Below are 18,976 nucleotides of genomic sequence, written 5' to 3' on the forward strand. Positions count from 1 at the left end.
AATATATATAATGTTCTAAGAATTATAGGCTGTATTCGGAAATAAATTCCTGGAAGTATGTTTATATCTCTGCTTCTTAGAAGGCCCTTTTTTTTAAACTTAGCCCATACCTTCGGGATAACATTATAGAGTTATCACTGGCATTTAAAAAAAAGGACCCTCTCAGAAGCCGAGTAATAAATAAATTAATTTTGAAGATAGATGACAAAAAATCGCTCAATTTGACAATAACTTATTTATATTTCGAATTTTAAGAGGGCCCTTTATTTCGGGAAATAAATTATTGTCAAATTGAGCGACTTTTTGTCGTCTATCTTAGAAATAAATTTGTTTATAACTCAGGTTATGAAAAGGCCCTTTTCTTAAAATTTTACTGGTAACTTTCTAATATCATCCCGTAGGGGTGTGCAAAGTTTAAAAAAAGGACCCTCTTAGAAGTCAAGATATAAATAAATTATTGTCAAATTGAGCAACTTTTTGTCAGCTTCAAAATTAATTTATTTATTACTCGGCTTCTGAGAGGACCTTTCCTTAAAATTTTACTGGTAACTCTCTAATGTTATCCCAAAAGTGTGGGCAAAGTTTAAAAAAAGGGACCTCTTAGAAACAGAGATATAAATATATTCCGGAAATTTATTTCCGAATGCAGCTTGTAATTCTCAGAACATTATATATATATTGTTTTTAGTATGTTTTTTTTGTTAAACCTAAAATGTCATTTTGTACAACTGTTCTGTAGTGGTATATAATGTATACTGTTAAATTGTGTGCTTAAAATAATTTTTGAACGCAGCAGACGCTGTGAGCAAAAACCTAGTAGAGAACCGCTGCGTGTTAGGTCGTCTGCCAATAGAGTCCTATACAGAGACTCAGAAAATAACCTTTCACGCTCTCGTGGGTTGATAGAGGAAGTCATACTGAAAAGAAAAGTCCTTTACTATTTTTCATTATTCAGTTACCAAAATAAAAATTAGTAAAGTTCGAGACACGTACATGCGCGGCTTCGCGTGTGGTAATCGAGCACCAGCGCGCTGGACGGTAGACACTGCTCCTTCTCTCTCTTTACCGCGCAATCACCCGTGACTGCCTCTAGCTTTACTATTTTTTATTTCTGTTTGTAGAATGGTTAAGTTATGCAAAATTGAATGAGAAGACAAACATGGTTAAAATACGTCATTTATGATTGTGTAACAGTTTGAGGTATCAGAGTGTTTCAAGTAGCGGAATGTTTATATTAAATGATGTTTGATGACATTAGAGCAATCTCAATATGACAGTACTGGAGGTGGTGGGAGGATTCAATAAGATACTGAAGGTTGTGGTGGCGGTTCGATGTCGCTTCTCTCTTTATACAGTCCGTCTGCTAACTTCATTTTAAATCGACAAATTAACGTTACAAACAAAACAAAGAACATTCTTATTTTAAAAATATCTTTATTTTCAAAATATTGAAATAAAAGTAACTTACTTATATGAAAAAATTTGTATAATTTCATAAAGAAGTAGTAAATGTAAAATTCCCACAAGAATCAAACAAATTTGAAGAGATAATTTTAATTTTTTTTTTAAATGGGTCTATAAAAATATATCAATCAAAACTTAAAACTTTATACTTATTATACGTCGGAAGAAAAATTATCACATTTGTACAAAAAAAAATATAAAAAGATATGTTTGTTTAGAACAATTTTTTAATAAAATTTTTAAATAAAAAATAAATAAGTTATTGTTTTATATTTTAAATCATTTTTTTCTCATCTTTAACATTATTAATTCTATAAAAAAACAATAATTGAAAAATGCTCATTTGTCTAAAAATAGAATAAAAATAAAAATAATACTATCTATGAAATAAAGAAAGGTCATGAACGAGCTCTTTAAGAATGTAAAACGTATATTCTTTAAACAACTAACAAGTTATAATTAGAAACGTTTTGACTTCACTTACAATTAATTATCATTAGTCTAACACAAACAATTCTTAAAATCTAAACAATATCAATATTTAAGAAGGCGAGGATTATAAGAAAAACATTTGATTTTTATGTAGGGAGTCTAGTAGAGACTCTCTAATAAGAGTCACGAGCCAACTTTGTAGGCAGGGTAATAGTTTCAACAAAATCCATGATAGAAAAAAAAATATATTAGACAAAGAGAGAGGAATATATTATATCTCTCTGTCTAATATACACATCTCTAACTTAACCCTTAAACACATAAGTGGGTCTGATAGACCCCATATGAAGTTTTGAACGCTTGCTATGTGAAGACGGAATGAGATAGAAGGTTCGGACCAAGACGTAAAAAAAGTTTGAAAGCTCCTCTTTCGATTGATATGATTGATCAACTTTTTTGGTCAACTAAAATTCGAACGGCACGGCAGCAAAGTTTTCTTAGGGTCAATGCAACCCATATAGTTTGTAAGTGAAACTTTTTTTATGAGTATTTTACATAAAAGAGCTGGACAAAATACGTTTGAACAGGTCGGTTTGCGGATGTTACTCGCATATACTCTGTCTAAAGTTGAAATACTATAAAAAACTGTAGAAAAAAGTTTTTTCGAAATATATCATGAAACACATCAATTTTCAATTTTAGACACGATTTAATCAAAAATACCTCATATTCGCCTTGTTACATAAGTACATTTTTTAATAAAAATAACAATGATATAATTTTTTTTTTGAAAGTATAAATCTTTAGCTTTAAAACGCCGTATTGTAAAGTTCTTCAAAGTTTTTTGTTGCAAAAATATGATTTTTTTTTAAAGTAGATTTTTAGATACCCAAAAATACTTCATTTCTCCATGTTACATAATTATACTTTTTAAAAGGAATGACTTTGCCAAATTTTATTTTGAAAATGTGACTCTTTAGCTTTAAAACGCCGTATTTGAAAGTCCTTAAACGTTTTTTGTTGCAAAGATATGATTTTTTGAAGGAAAAGTGGATTTTTGACCAATTTCTCATTTTTGCTTAATGGTTTTTCTTTTATAACTTCACAATAAATTATTTTTCGGCAATGCCGATTGTGCAGTCACACTCCTGAGATTTTGAACTTTCGTTTAAAAAAAAAATCGTAGAAAAATATTGATTGTAATTAAAGTTATAGCTTCTCAAAGTTGAAAAAGTCTCCTAGACGCAAAAATGTGTTTCCGTATTTTACAGGATCGGTGTATTTAAGGGTTAAATTTAGGTTGACGAAGTTGAAACACGCGTATACAAATATTGTGTTGAAAAATTATTAATAATAATTGGCTGCGCAACTTCATTTTGCAATAATTCGATAGTCAAAGAGTATTTCATGAAAACATTTACTCGAAATACAGGGCAACGTGCTTTGTGGGTTAAAAATGTACGTAAAAGTTGTTGGAAAAAATAATAAAGATTTAAAAATAATAAAAATGTTAAACTAAACAATTTTTCTCATATGCATTATTTCGTAACGTAAGAAATCTATTTGTTAATTTCTAGTTTTAATTATAATATGTTGTTGAAATTTAGAAGAAACACGTATATAGGTATTGAAAAATAGGCGGGAATTGTTGAAACATGTCGGACCAATCAAAAGTGGCCTTCTCATGTCGCAACTCTTAGACTGTGTTCAGAAACTTCACCCAACAAGTGCACCCAACAAAACTCAAACCGTTCCACAAATTGTGTGATAGGGATGGAATCGTTCGGAAATACTGTTAGATGTGCCCTTAGGAGTAAAATTTTCCACCTTAAAATTTCAGAGTGGATTCGGATAATTGTATATCGATTTAAGTTTCGTCAGGTTTTTGAGAAGTAATTAATGAGTAATAAAAAATGAGAAGTTTGTTTTAAGACTAATTTCGAGTATTAACAATGAAAACGTGGTATTTTTATTGTTAATTTATTGCAGAATCGTAAGCGTGGGTTCTCAGTAAGAGAAATCGAAGAAATTGAATTTCGTCGATTACAGCACCATCTATCATGAATAGAGAAAAATGTTTCAGACAAATTGTATGTTTTTAGCCAAAGATTCCGAATATGCAATAAAAAATAGGGGTTCCCATTTAAGATTTCAAACTTGTCCCACCTCACCGCCCAGGGGGAGGGGTGGGGGGGGGGCTGATTTTTACGTCATTGTACGTCCCCCTCGAAATGACAAAATTTTGATTCTAAACATTTTTTCGTAGTGTGCTTATTTTTCGAGTTATTTGGCTCCCTAAGTTAAAATGGGTCACCCTGTATAAAAAACGAATTTAAAGATAAAAAGTTTTTTGTTTCCTAAAAATTTAACTCCTTGGAATTGTTTAATTTTTGTAAAAAACAACAATGTTTACTTAAATTTTGTAAAAAAATTTCCAGAGAATTCTCGGATTTTCCAATTTTGCTCATAATTCCAGGTAATATTAAAGAATTGTAAATCTAACCTCGAGATAAATTTATTGCATTATATTTTTTAATTTCTTAACGATGCAATCTGAATGAAAAAGATAGTACTAAAAACAAAATAATATAAATTAACTATGATTTATCGAAAATATAGCATTTAAAATCTGATTAAATATATAACGCCAATTTTAAAATATATATTGTTTTCTATTGACATTACTTTTTTTTCTTTATAAAAAGCAAAATAATATACATGAACATATATGCCATATTTATTTTTAATCATTTTGTTAAAAAAAAAAAATAAACAATTTTGTCAGACGGTGCATACGTGTATGCGTATGTAAGGCGAAACATATGAAAATCTCAGATTTTTTCTCAATTTTTTCTAAGTAATATCCTATCAATTTTTATCTTATACATATGTAGACTTACTTAACATCGTCGAGTATATCGATTCCGTCGTCAAGTTGAATTGGTAACTGCATCATGTCAATACTGTCTAAATCAAGTTCCTTCTTCGTTTCATTCTCTTCCTCTTCCTCAGTCTCGGCCAACATATCCTCATTAACGCCCAAATTCAATTCAGTTTTAACTTTTTCGTATTCTATATCTTCAACTTCCTTCTTTATTTCTGGTATAGTAGTTATTACCGGTGATTTGTTAGTACTCTTTTGAATTATTGGACTGCTGTATATAATAAATACAAAGGAAGCATTATAATTCTATGATAATTAGCTAATGCACAGATAAAAAAATTTTAATAAAATTTTTAAGAAATTTTAATAAAATTTCAATAACATTTTGTTGAACTTTATCTTAATTTTGGAATATTTTGACCACTAATTTTATCAACAACTCTAAGTTTCATTATCTCTCAGCTAACACTATATTGGATTCGATATTTTGCCACACATGCGTGTACGTCAGCTGACCATTTTCAATTGCGTATATCTCGATACGTAATGCATAGAATTTAAACAATTTTTTTTAATCGATACGCCAGAAGGTCAAAAAGAAAACTAAACAGGTGCGAAAATCGAGAAGTTGAATATATTCAAAATATTCAGAAGAGAAGGAACAAACGATTTATGAATGCCAAACATTTTTGTAAACAGTCCAGATGTATGACATCCAGTGTGTCAGCTGAGGGTTAAAATGTTATTAATTTTTGTCATTATAAAGTATCTATGCTTTTTTATTGTAATCTTATCAAAAATTATAATTTCAATAAAATTTCATTACTCTTTCATTAAATAGTATTAATCATTTTTGTGGAAGTTTTATTACTTTTTCATTGAATTATTAAAATATTTATTTTATATCAAACGCGGAAAATAATCTTTTCAGCGAATGTAATTAAAAAATTTTGTTGCACATGCATTTAAAAATTTTATCAAATCTAATAAAATAACATGTTCATAAAAAATTTTTTTATTTTCCAGAGCATAACTAATCATAATTACATTTTCTTTTTAGCTGCTAGATGCGTGTCATATGGCTCTGGTTCTGATTTAATCGGTGTTATTATTTTATTGTAATCTATATCCAAGACGTTAGGTTGTCTATTGTTGTCATCCGTTGTATGGGAGTAATCGCTGTTATCGCTCTCGTGTTTCATGCAATTCGACAGTTTCGGCACAGGCGGGCACAACGAACTTTGTTCTAATTTAATTTTCTTCTTGGCAGATGTGACCTTTATAGAATTACCAAACGTGAGTCTCTGCTTCTGACCAATTTGCGATCTTTGCGTGAGATCAGCGAGCGCGATTCCTTGAGTGTTCAGTTCCGGATGAAGCTATACATAATAAAATTTAGTTAATATCAATTGAATACACCAAGAAAGTTGTATTCTTAGCTTAAAAATATTCCTTTTATTTAAAAAAATTTTTTTTAGACAATCTGTTCTAAAATAGGTACCAGAAAAGAATTTTTTAGCTTTAGAAGAAATTCTTCTAAAATTAAGAAAAAAGTTAAGAAAAAATATATTAGTACTAAATATTTTTAAAAGCGTATTCTAATCTAAAACTTAAAAAAATTGATTTTTTTTTAAATATCTTTTTGTATATTCAAGATTTCGAAAATAAGTTCCTAGGTTTTTCGATATTTGTAAATATAACGAAGAAATAGATATTTCTAAGTTATAACGCCGTTTAATGCGCTCTGTCAACTTTCAACGCATTTTTCTCGAAAATATATTTTCCAAGTTGGTTGATATAATTTCTCAAAAATTATGGTCTTCTATCAACTTAAACTTTTGCATACATATAAAAGACAAGTTTGTTTATCTATAAATTAATAGCTACTAATATAAGATCGTATATGTATAAGTAAGATGTATAAGATCGTAAAGTGTATAACACAATTAAAATCAAGAAATAAGCCAACAACAGTCAAAGCAGATCTTAGGTTGGTATTCATAGTCAAATAATTTTCATCTTTGAAAGAAAAAAATGAACAAATTTATGAATAAATCTATAATTAATTACGCTTTCAATCAAAGAGTGAAAATTATTTATGACTATAAATACCGGTTTTAGTACTCAAATAATAATTTTATAGATAATGTTACTGTTTTTTTCGAATTGTGTGCCGCACATTCAACAGTCTTGTAACGCAGCTTTTAAATTAAATCAGAGAAGTAACACCACAATATTAAATTACTAATTGATTTAATATTAAAAAACTGTTTTTAAATTTCTCTAGTTCTTCAGAATTAGAGAGGCTCTTATCTGTATGTATTTATACTTTAGCATATACAATATAACCAAGAAGAGAACTTGATTTATAATAATATTTATATACTCATTCATCCATACCTTTACATATCAATGCTATATCCAGGGTTGGGAAGTAATGCATTATTTGTAACATTATAGTTACATTTTTTTAAGGTAACAAGCATTACTTTTTTATGTATATAATGGTAACAGTAACGTCGTTACATTTTCACAATAATAACAACCAATTCGTTACTTTTATCGTTACAAATATTTCAAATAAATATTTTTAACCAAATAGCAATAAATTTTACAAAATAAAAATAATGCGCAGTGTATGGAAAATGTTCTTAAATATGTAATTTTAATCGTTAAATTAATTTAACGTTGATTTTCGGTATTGATCAATAATGTGTAAATAATCATCGCTCATAATCAATCACAATCATTCATATATGATTGCAAATCATAATTGTAATTAGATTCAATAAAAGAATCATAGTTTTGAGTGTACATGGAATGTTCTTTTTTAACATTCAATAAATCAGGTTTTTTCTCGATTTTCTATATCAAAGAACTCTGCATAATTTGAATAAAAAAACACGTTATCGTTTAATTTTCTTTAATTTTTAATATGTTGTTTCAGCATTCCTAACCAAAATTTAATTAATTAATAATATTTCTTTTTCATAAACCGTACAGGATTTTTTCAAGAATTCGTATTTATTATTATATAAAAACTTAATAGCTTTTTTGTTAAATATTGTTAAAAAAACTTGCATTTAATTTTGAGACGAGAGGGTAACCACACAGAAAATAGGTGTACACTAGGCTGTGAACTTCCAAGACTTCACCACTACATAGACTTCATTGGATTACGTTGGAATTCACTAAACTGTGTTGGACTTCACTGGACTTTAAAAAATTCAATGAATTTCTAACGGGTTGTAGACTAGAATTCAGGAGTGATTACCTCCTCGTTTTGAGATTTAAAATACAATTGCGTCAATAGTTCTTTTCAATGTACAAATACAATTGTATTTGCAAATGTATTTACAATTTAAAATATGTTACAAGGTATTATACATATTATGTATATTATATAGTAGATTAAAAAGTTTTCAACCTGATCAAAAAAGAGCAAGATTTCAGTGATATTTTAATGTTATTGTCCAATAGATGACACTGAACAAAACGTGCCGAACTGAATTTGATGTCATTCTAGCAATTAGTTTGTTTTTGGTATTGTTTTTAAAGTGCCATGTATAAAAAAATTGAATACAAGTTGGGTGCCAAATTTGCTCACTGTTAACCCTTAAACACGTAAGTGGGTCTGAGAGACCCCATATAAAGTTTTGAACACTTGCTGTGTGAAGACAAAATAAGATGGGAAGTTCGAATTAGGACGTAAAAAGGTTTGAAATCTTCTCTTTCGATTGATATAGTTGATCAACTCTTTTGGTCAACTAGAAATCGAACGACATGGCAGCAAAGTTTTGTTAGGGTCAATGCGACCCGTATAGTGTGTTGAGGTCAATCAATTTTTTCGGTCACTTCGCGCGTTTCATATTGCAGCGCCATCTTGGTACAATCGAGATAGGCCATAATCGGTATCGATCGTTTTTCGTTACACTACTATCTGATTCTTCTTATGCTTCACACATTCTAGATATCACGTTTTTGTCAGTTTTGCTATATAGTTCTTGTACAACCTAATATACTCAACGTCTTATAAGTTAGCGGAACAAAATGAGCAGAATCAATTCAAACTTTTTTTATTTGTTGCTACAAAGTTGCCAAAGAAAAAATTCGTTGCTCTATTAATTTTTTTTAAATAATGTTCCGCTAACGGAAGTTTAAGTTAGCGGGACAATACCCTTATATCGCAAAAATCATACGCCAAAGCAACGTTAAAATATGTTGCAAATTTGTTACTCACAAAATATGTTACTCTCGATATTGTTACTTGCAAAATAAGTACCAATAACAATAAACAATCACCCATTATACAAAGAATTACAAGAGTAAACTAGAAGAAATAAATTTGTTACTTGCATAACTATGATTCCGGAATAATCCTCAGCCATCGTACTATCGAAAATTTGAAATTATTGCTAATCATAAAACACTAAAGATAATTAATTTACCCAGGGAACGCGCGCGTCGCGCGCGGTAGGCACGTTAACAAATGTCAAAAAATGTGTACGCTGGTATAATCGTAATATCAAAATAATCCCCAGACATTGTACTATCAAAATCAAAATTTTGTACTATACAAAAATCTCAATTTGTTGCTAACCATAAAACACTGCAAATAATTAATTTATGCAGTAAACACCCGCGTCGCGCGCTATAGGCAAGGTATTGCCTACCAAATAATGTGTACGCTGGCGTAATCATGGTATCAAATTAATCCGCGGATGTCGTACTATCAAAATATGTAAAGTTTCAATTTGTTGCTAACCATAAGACATTGCAAATAATTAATTTATCTAGGAATTTATCTGCGTACACATTATTTGATAGGCAATACCTTGCCTGTAGCGCGCGGCGCATGTGTTTACTGCATAAATTAATTATTAATTTAGCACCTCACATTATCTCTCTCTTGTATATTTTATATCTCTCCTAGCCTTCGCATCGCAATAATCGCACATAATGTATAGGGGCTCAGTAGTATTCGCCGCGTGTTGAAATTAGTTGTCTGCGTGCTTGATTAAACTGTGTAAATACTTCTTGCTTAAACCAAGTGCCTATTTTCTTGGCTTCTGCATCATATGGACCATATCGTATCTAGTTACTGTCGAAAGACAATTACACTGTCTGGAGAAACTGCAAGTTGGAGCATTGCTTACAAAAAATGATCTTTGGGAATATGTTAGCGGAGAGAAGGTCAAGCAGAAACCTGTGCCTGGAACAGCGGGTAGAAATGCCCTAATAGAGGCTTGGACTGTTGTAGATAAAAAGGCAAGATCAGATTTAATTCTTTCAATTCACCCTTCAGAATTATCGCAAATTCGTAGATGCAAAATGTCACGTGATATACTACATGGGTTGAAAAGTCCCGGGATTTTTAATAAAAACAAGCGTTTTTAGGCAATTATATTTATTCTTCAACATAGTTGCTTTCGAGTGCGATTCACTTGGTATAGCAATTTTCCAACATTTCGATGCCCTTTCTGTAGTACAAAACGTCCAAGCCTTCGAAATACGCCTCAGTTTCCGCAATGACTTCCTCATTCGATGTGAATCTCCTTCCCTGGAGCCACCGCTTGAGGTTTGGGAACAGATAATAATCGCTGGCCAAGTCTGAAGAATACGGCGGGTAAACAACCAATTCGAATCGTAATTGATCCAATTTGGCCATCGCTTTCAAGGACGTGTGTGACAGTGCGTTATCGTAATGGTACAGAATTTTTCTTCGCCATATGGGGCCGTTTTTTCTTTATTCCATCGTTTGTCCAATAACGCTGCATAATACTCTCTCGTAACTGTTTTTTCCTTCTGCAGGTAATCGATGAAAATTATGCCATGCGCATCCCAAAAAACGGAGGCCAAACCTTCCCGGCCGAGCGTTGATCTTTTAACCGCTTTGGTCGGCTTTCATGGCTTTTCAGCCATTCTGCAGACTGCCTATTGGACTCAAGCGTATAGTAATGGATCCACGTTTCATCCATCGTCACGAAACGTCAAAAAAAGTCCGCTCAATTACGCTGCAACAACGCCAAGCCTGCCGTTGAATCATCAACGCGCTGCTATTTTTGGTCGACGGTCAGCAAACGCGGCACCCATCGCGCAGATAGCTTTTTCATATCCAAAACATCATGCAAAATGTATTCCACTCGTTCTTTTGAGATGCCAACAGCCTCAGCTAACTCGCGCAACTTCACTTTACGATCACTCAAAACGATTCGATGCATTTGCTTTACGATTTCTGGATTCGTAGCCTCTTTTGGTCTTCCAGAGCAAGGTACGACCCATTTTAAATTCACTAAACCATCGATAAACTATTGTTCTCAAAGGAGCAGATGTGGGATAACATTTCTTCAACCATTTCATTGATTGTTCAGTTTTTCCCATCAAAAAATAATGTTTGATCAATATGCAATATTCCTGCCCCCCCCCCCTCCTTTTTTAGGAAGGCAAAAGTAGTGACACTTAAACGACTGTAGTTTGTAAACAAATAAACAAAATGTCGTAAAACTTCGCACATAAACTAATGATAGATAAACCTCTCGAAATAAATCATGTTCATTTTCTAGTGGCGTCACTTACTGAAAAATCCCGGGACTTTTCAGCCCATATAGTATGATTAAAACTCGAGTCAATCAACGCTTCAAAGGAGCCCGCAAAAAAGGCAACGTTGTTAAAGCAGCTCATACATTAGCGGATGCAAGATAGCGGGAACATGAAAGAGCATATCGACAAATTTTTCAACGCTATCGACAAGTTAGAGGGTATGGATGTACAGATAAATAGTAATCTGTTAACTATAATGTTATTGTACAGCCTTCCGTCGTCATTCAAAAATTTCACATATGCCATTGAATCTCAAAATAAGCTTCCTATGGCTGAAGAATTAAAGGAAGATTATGGAAGAAACAGAAGCCAAAAAAGCTGGAGGAGAGTTTGTCACTGCATTAGCTGTGAAAAATGGCAAACCGAGAAGATTTCAACGTCTTAGAAGAAAAAAGGCTGATGAGAAGGGAACCAAAAATAATAGTTCAATGGTAAAATGTTATGATTGTGGCGTTGTAGGACACAAGAAGCCGGATTGTCCAAAAAGAAAGGAAAGTAAGTCCTCTGAGAAAACTCGGCAGTCGGCAAATGCTGTCGACAATTCTTATGCTATCTGCCACATGACTGTGCCGATTGAAGAAGCATTTGGAGACAAATGCGGGACAATAACTCAACCCTGGATTCTCGACAGTGGATGTACTGCCCAGCTTTATGGTGACGGAGAAAGCTTTAAATGGATGCATAAATCAGGCAGGAACAATTTAAATTTAGCTAGTCATACTGTTGCAGAAATTAAGGGCAAAGTTGACATTATTTACAATGCTGCGATTGAACAGGAGAAATGATTAGTACAGTTCCAAAATACATTATATGTGCCCAACTTGCGTACAAATTTAGTTTCTATAGCTAAGATAACAGACATAGAACACGAAATAATTTTCAATGATCGGGAAGCGCGAGTAGTAAATCGTAATGGTGATGTGAGACTAGCGGATCGTAAAAGCGATTTATATTACGTTCGCGAAGACGTCAGATGCGCGAAAGCTACGATCGCAACGGATTGCTCCGAAATGTTAAAGTGGCACTGCCGGTTGGGTCATTTAAATGCGCGTGATCTCTCGCGTTCTATCCGAGACCGTGTTTCATTGAGCGTAAATTTAAAAGTCATTGATAATCTATCACGTTGTACCATATGCTTAAAAGGAAAGACTGTGTTGCCCTTTCAAAAGGATCAAAATCCATGTGCGGAACCATTGAAAATTGTACATTGGGACGTCGTTGGTCCATATCGTACAGGCCGCAAATAGTGCACAATATTTCGTAACTTTTGTTGACGACTGTACTAGATGGGGCAAAGTATATTTTTTACGAGAGAAAAAGAGTGTATTCGAGGCGTTTAAATCAGGACATGGTGGAACAAATGACAAGAAGAAAAATAAAGTATTTGCAATCGAATAATGACAGAGAGTATCGTAATGCCAAATTCAACCAGTATTTAGTAAGAAGTGGCATTAAGCGCAGATCAACAATCCCTCACAGTCCACAGCAGAATAGAGTGGCTGAACGGTTCAATCGAACTTTGCAAGATATGGCTAGATGTCTGATGCTTCAGTCAGGCTTGATAGCAAGTTTCTGGATTGATGCCATCACTACTGCTTGTTATAGAATAACCGATGCCCAACGAGCGCCTTGAATAGAGGCATTCCGTTTAAAAAATGGACAGGTGAATCGTTGAGTTACAATAATCTAAAGATTTTCGGTTCAAAAGTATTTGTTTTAGATAAGGATCCGACAAAGAATAAGCTAGCTGCCCGTTCATTGAAAAGTAGTTTTGTTGGATACCCTAGAAATGAAAGGCTTCCGGATCCCGTCGAAGTATAAAACTATTATTGCTCGAGATGTTCGCTTTCTAGAGGAGGTGAGCAACGTATCTGAGGATTCGCCTATATTAGATGAATTGACGATGGAAGATACAACGGAATTGACTAAAAAATCTTCCAAAAATTCTTTGCGCGATTGCATCAAGTTGATCCTTACTGATCCCGCAGCAATAGTTTCACTGGTTGTTCTTTCTTACATACCGTGTAAACCTTCGATACAATGCGAAAGACTCAAACAGGCGCCTAGATTACTTCGCCGGAAACAGAGGGCAAAAAAGGAGATTATTCAGATTCGAGATATCAATGAAAAAAATTGAAAAAAATCTGTCAAAAATAAATTCAGAAGAGGCAAACAACCCAAATGATGTCTTTACCAGCGTAGACAAAATACCTATTCAAAAAAAAAACTTGAGGGTAAGGATCATAAAAAATAGAAGAAAGCTGTGGAGGACGAAGTAATAAATCTTTTGATTTTAAAAAATAACACATGGGATATCATCAAGAAATCCAAGGGGCAAGATGTCGATGGCTGCAGGTTCGTGTTGACAAATAAATATCGTCCAAATGGCCAAATTAAACAATACAAAACTAGAGTAGTCGCAAAAGAATATAGTTAACGTTTTGAAGTTGATTATCATTAACGTTTGCCCCTGTTGCAAGATTAGAGACGGTCCGGACAATGGTGGCCCTCGCTACAAGCTAAAGCTAAAAATTTGGCAGTTTGGGGTTGTTACTGCTTATTTAAATGGTCAACTCAAAGAAAAAGTCGTCATAGAAATTGTGATACTTGAGATGTTGAAAAAGATCGTTGCCAAGACATCGAATGCTTCAAAGATTCATACTCGTGCTCAAACTATGTTAAGAATGATCAAGAAAGAAGGAAATGCTTGTCGTCTTAAGCAAGCACTGTACGGTTTACGTCAAGCTGAAGGGCAATGGCATGCTAGGCTGAAAGAGGAGGACCAGGTGAAAGACCCTGGGATTTTGATCCCAATTTTTTTAGTTATTCTGGAGACGAAAAAAAAGTTTACGTCTCCCGGCGTTTTATCGAATAAGCCTTAGTTTCAAAATAATAAATTTATGAAAATTGGCTATACCGCGACGCGCCATATGAGCCTTCCCGGTAACTGTTCTCGCAACCAGTGCAGTTGGCTTCGTGCGTTAAGTGCTTGCTTCACAATCGTAAGATCCGGGTTCGCTCCCGGATATGTGCAATATTTTTTTTTCTTTTTTTTTAATAAACGTATTTATTTATCTTGATGATATTAATATAGTATGCAAATTTCTAAAATAGAAAATTTAATTTAATATCATTTTCTAAACTGCAATTTAAATTTAATTTGAAGGGAATTTGAATTCAAGTAATAATATTTGAAATAATAAATAGGTAATAATAATAATAATAATATGTAACTTATTTGAAATGGATAACATATAAAGGCAACGTAACTAAATTTTCAAATTGTTTAAATTTAAGTCGTGAATGGTTACGCCAGCTTCTGGATCAGACCATACTAAAAGAAATGTCTTTAAATGCACATCCAGAAGATGCATTGATAATTGATACACAAAAACAAGCAGAAAGTGTTTTACAAAAATACAAAAAAGTTTTCGAGTCAAATTTAGAGGCTATTAAAAGTAAAAAAGCGCGATTAACGTTAAAACACTGCCGGTATTTCTAAAACATTGTACAGTACCTTTCAAATTGTTACCATTAGTAGAAAAAGAAATCAAGGATTTAGAAAAAGCGGTATTCTAGTTAAAGTTAACAATTCGGAATAGGCTACACCCATTGTGCCAGTCTTAAAAAAAGAAGGGTAAAATTAGAATATGTGGAAATTACAGCGTCATGCTCAATCCAAATTTAGTAGAAGACAACCTTTACCAACAATTGATGAACTTTTTTCTACAATGGTAGGTAAAACGTCATTTTCAAAAATTAATCTGAAGCAGGCGTACCTACAATTAAAAGTTAGAGAAGAAGACCAACATCTTTTAACACTAAATACACATCGCGGATTGTACAAACTTACAAGATTAATATACAGAATAGCCTCTGCACCTGCTATTTGGCAACGCTAGATCAAAAATATTTTAAAAGATATTCCAGGTTTACAGTTTTTCTGGATAATATTAAAATTACAGAAACAAACAATACAGAACATTTACAAAGAATTAGTTTTTCAACGATTACATGAATACAACTTACATGAATAAAAATTAATTTAGAGAAAAGCAAATTTTTTGTAGACAAGATCGAATACTGCGGATACATTATAAATCGGCATGTAATACATAAAGATAAAAAAAAAATAGAATCAAACACATGCCAATTTCTAAAAATGTTACGGAGATTAGAGCGTTTATAGGCTTTGTAACTTATTACAGTCGTTTTATTAAAAACCTCTATAATTCTCTATCCACTAAATAAATTATTACAAAAAGAAACTCAATTTCGTTGGACTTCAGAATGTAATACGGCTTTTCAAAAAGCAAACGAAGCAATCAAATGAGGTTTCAGCCTATTATAATCCAAAATTACCTTTGATACTAACTACAGATGCCAGCCCTTATGGTGTAGGGGCTGTTTTATCACACGTCTATCCTGATGGTACAGAAAAAGCCATACAATACGCTTCATGTACACTAACAGATACACAAAAAAATACTCGCAAATCGATAAAGAAGCTTACAGCATAATTTTCGAAATTAAAAAATTCTATCATTATTTGTACGGGAACAAATTTGTACTTTACACAGACCATAAACCATTGGTCGATATTTTTGCACCATCAAAAAGTTTACCCGTATATAGTGCAATGCGCATGCAATATTACGCGTTATTCTTACGAGGTTTCAATTACACGATTAAATACAAAAAATACAAAGTTGCATAGCAACGCAGATTGCCTTTCACGTCTACCGATTACAACATTAGAACGTTGCGAATACAATGTATAATAGTTGATACTTTACAAATCGATACAATTCAATCTTTAGCTGTTACATTTAAAGAATTAGTTACAGCTACTAAACAAGGTACACACTTACATGAAATATTAGAAGCTTTACAAAACGGTAAAAAAATAGAACCAAAGAGTAAGTTACATAACGAGGAACTAGAGTATAGTTTACAACAAGGAGTAATTTTACGCGAACATAGAGTAGTAATACCTAAGTTGTTACAAAAGAAAACATTACAATAAATACATAACGTACATTTTGGTATCGCAAAAATGAAAATATTAGCTCGTAGCCACGTATGGTGGTCGAGTATACTTGTAAATAATGATATAGAGCGAATTACAAAAAATTGTGCAAAATGTAACGCAAATAAAAACAATCCTCCAAAAATCAAACAGATTTGGAAACCTGCGTTTCCATTTAAATGCGTACATATTGATTTTGCAGGATCTTTTAAAGGCCATAATTTTTTGATACTAGTTGATGCGTTTACGAAATGGTCAGAAATACACATTGTGAATAACATTATAGCGGAAGCAATAAAAAAATGCTACAAAATTTTTTCAAGGTTTGGACTTCCAGTGCAATTAATATCAGACAATGGACGTACCTTTATCTCTTTAGAATTTCAAAAATTTTTACAACAAAACGGTATTAAACACACGTTAACTGCATTATACAATCCAGTCACGAACGGACAGACTAAACGGTTCGTAAAAATTTTAAAGAAATCTCTCCTTAGTTTAGAAATACATAATACAAAAATCAACGTAGCTCTATAGCGTATACTTATACAATACCGTATTGCACCTTATTGTATAACAGGAGTTTCACCTGCGGAACTCATATTTAATCAAAAAGTAAGATGTTTATTAGACATAATAAAATCTATAAATAAGATTACAGTACAAGCAAATAATAGAATGTATAGAGAATTTTATGAAGGAGAGAGAGCAAGTTTGCCGAAATTACCAATTAGGCGGTAAATGGTTTTTCGGAAGAGTGAAAAAGTCCATAGAGAAACTACATTACTTAATACAGCTAGACGATGGACAAATTTGGAAACGCCATATAAATCAAATACGATTGATTGGAGAACATACCCCAAAACGCAGTAGTTTTAATAAAGGAGATAGATATGGAAATTACAATTCAGATGAGCAAGACAGAAAAGAGTTACTAAGAAAACAAAAAATAGAGAAATCTGTTAATTTACAATTACGTAGATCTAGGATTAGAGCACCTCCACAGAGATACGGAAATTATGAAACACATTAAAGTTTCGTCTGCATTTTTCCTTTTTCTTTAAAGGAAGGAAGTTAGGATAGATTAGGAACTCCTGCGGAAGGAGGCCGCCGAATGGGCGCGGGAGGAAGCTCCCGACTCGCCCCGAGAGAGAAGGCGCAAGAGGGGGGAAAAGGCGTAGACGGTTCCTTTCAACAACATCAGCAGAGACTCCCTCCTCTCCCTTAACAAAACAGCGGGGGACTGGACAGGAAGAGGGTGAGTCTGTCGCCCTCTCCCTTCCAACATCTGGAGCTCGCCGGCGTCCTGGCGGCGATAAACATGTCGCCGGGAAAGTTTGCTGGCGTGGCCTACGTTCCTCCCTTTTAAAGAGGGGGGAAGAGCCAGGAAGGAACATTGGGGAGAGGAGATCCTCCTAGAACGTTGACTAGATCAGACAGGGGGCCCTACCTTCTACACTATTGAGGAGGTACGCCTTGGGCGGAATCAACGGCGGGGTAGTTGTCCGGCTGACCGTCCAAGGTTTGGAATGCAAGAGTGCAAACCTAGAGCTGGGAGCCCGTCGCACCCCCGAGGCATCCCGGTTCGGGCGATCGGGGCTCAATTTCGGTCGAGTCTCGGTTGCTAACTCCGAAAAAGAGTCTCTGTTCTCGGGCGGAGACTCGTTTGGGCTAGGACAGATCGCGGTGCATGCTCAGTTCAATCCCGTAGTCTGTCCCAAGCCTAAATGTCGAAAATAGTTGAGTTTTAGTGAGTATACCGGCCAACTCTAGGTCGGTGAGTCCCACATACTCCGCATCCTGTCCCCACAGGCATGAAAACCCATAAAAATGTTTCCTAACTAAAAAAAAAAAGAGACAGAGAGAGAGAGAGAGACTTCTGCCTAGTGTGGGCCGAGCGCCGTGCCCTCTCGGCTGTGATCTCTTTCTCCCCGCCCTAGTGGCAAAAATGGTAGAGAGCCCCGAGGTATAGAACGCCAGACACAGTAATGTCGCAGAAGGAGGCTGCAAAGCGGAGAACAGAGAAAGATCCTGGGCTCCCCCAAAAAGACGACATAAGGGAGGTCGCGGGCGCAGGATCTTCCTGCGCCAACAGGCATAATGGGAGGCAAGAGAAATGTCTTGATCCCGCCTTCCTGCTGAGGTGTAAAAGCACACGAAGCGGTATGCCTCCAAAAGTGTCGGCGTTGTGCTATCTGCCCGGTCAACTCTCTAGGGGTTTGAAATGCGGGACGCCGAGAGTTGGGGAGTCGGAGTCGTCACGACCGCATCCCGGTTAGGGCAGTCGATCGATGACTCGTCGCTGATTGGCTGCTAACTTCCGGAGGGGGAGTCTCCGCTCATCACAAGTGAAGATCCGTTTGGGTTAGGACGGATCGCGGTGCATGCTAGCCCGATTCCGTGGTCCGTCCTAAGCCCAGACGCCGGAAACAGTTAAATTTTAGTGGATATACCGGCCAATTAGGTCGTCCCACATACTCCGCGTTCTGTCCCCACAGGCGCGGGAACCCATAAAAGCCTTTCCCAACTATATAAAAAAAAGGTTAAGGACTCCTATACCGCGTGCG

The 18,976-nt window shown here is 34.1% G+C and overlaps 1 protein-coding gene across 6 annotated transcripts in view; it reads right to left on the reverse strand.

Moving 5' to 3' along the window:
- LOC105207833 (nuclear factor related to kappa-B-binding protein) overlaps window positions 1-18,976 on the reverse strand; it is a 114,735-nt gene that overhangs the window by 34,553 nt on the left and 61,206 nt on the right. For all 6 annotated transcript variants that reach the window (XM_039457661.1, XM_039457659.1, XM_039457658.1 and 3 more), the window contains 2 exons: window positions 5,828-6,159; window positions 4,797-5,051 (listed from right to left, as the gene is read on the reverse strand). In XM_039457661.1, the coding sequence (XP_039313595.1) occupies window positions 4,797-5,051; window positions 5,828-6,159 (587 nt within the window). The remainder of the gene's footprint in view (window positions 1-4,796; window positions 5,052-5,827; window positions 6,160-18,976) is intronic.

This window comes from Solenopsis invicta, chromosome 14 (genome assembly GCF_016802725.1).
Source record: "Solenopsis invicta isolate M01_SB chromosome 14, UNIL_Sinv_3.0, whole genome shotgun sequence".
NCBI classification, from domain to species: Eukaryota; Metazoa; Arthropoda; class Insecta; order Hymenoptera; family Formicidae; genus Solenopsis; species Solenopsis invicta.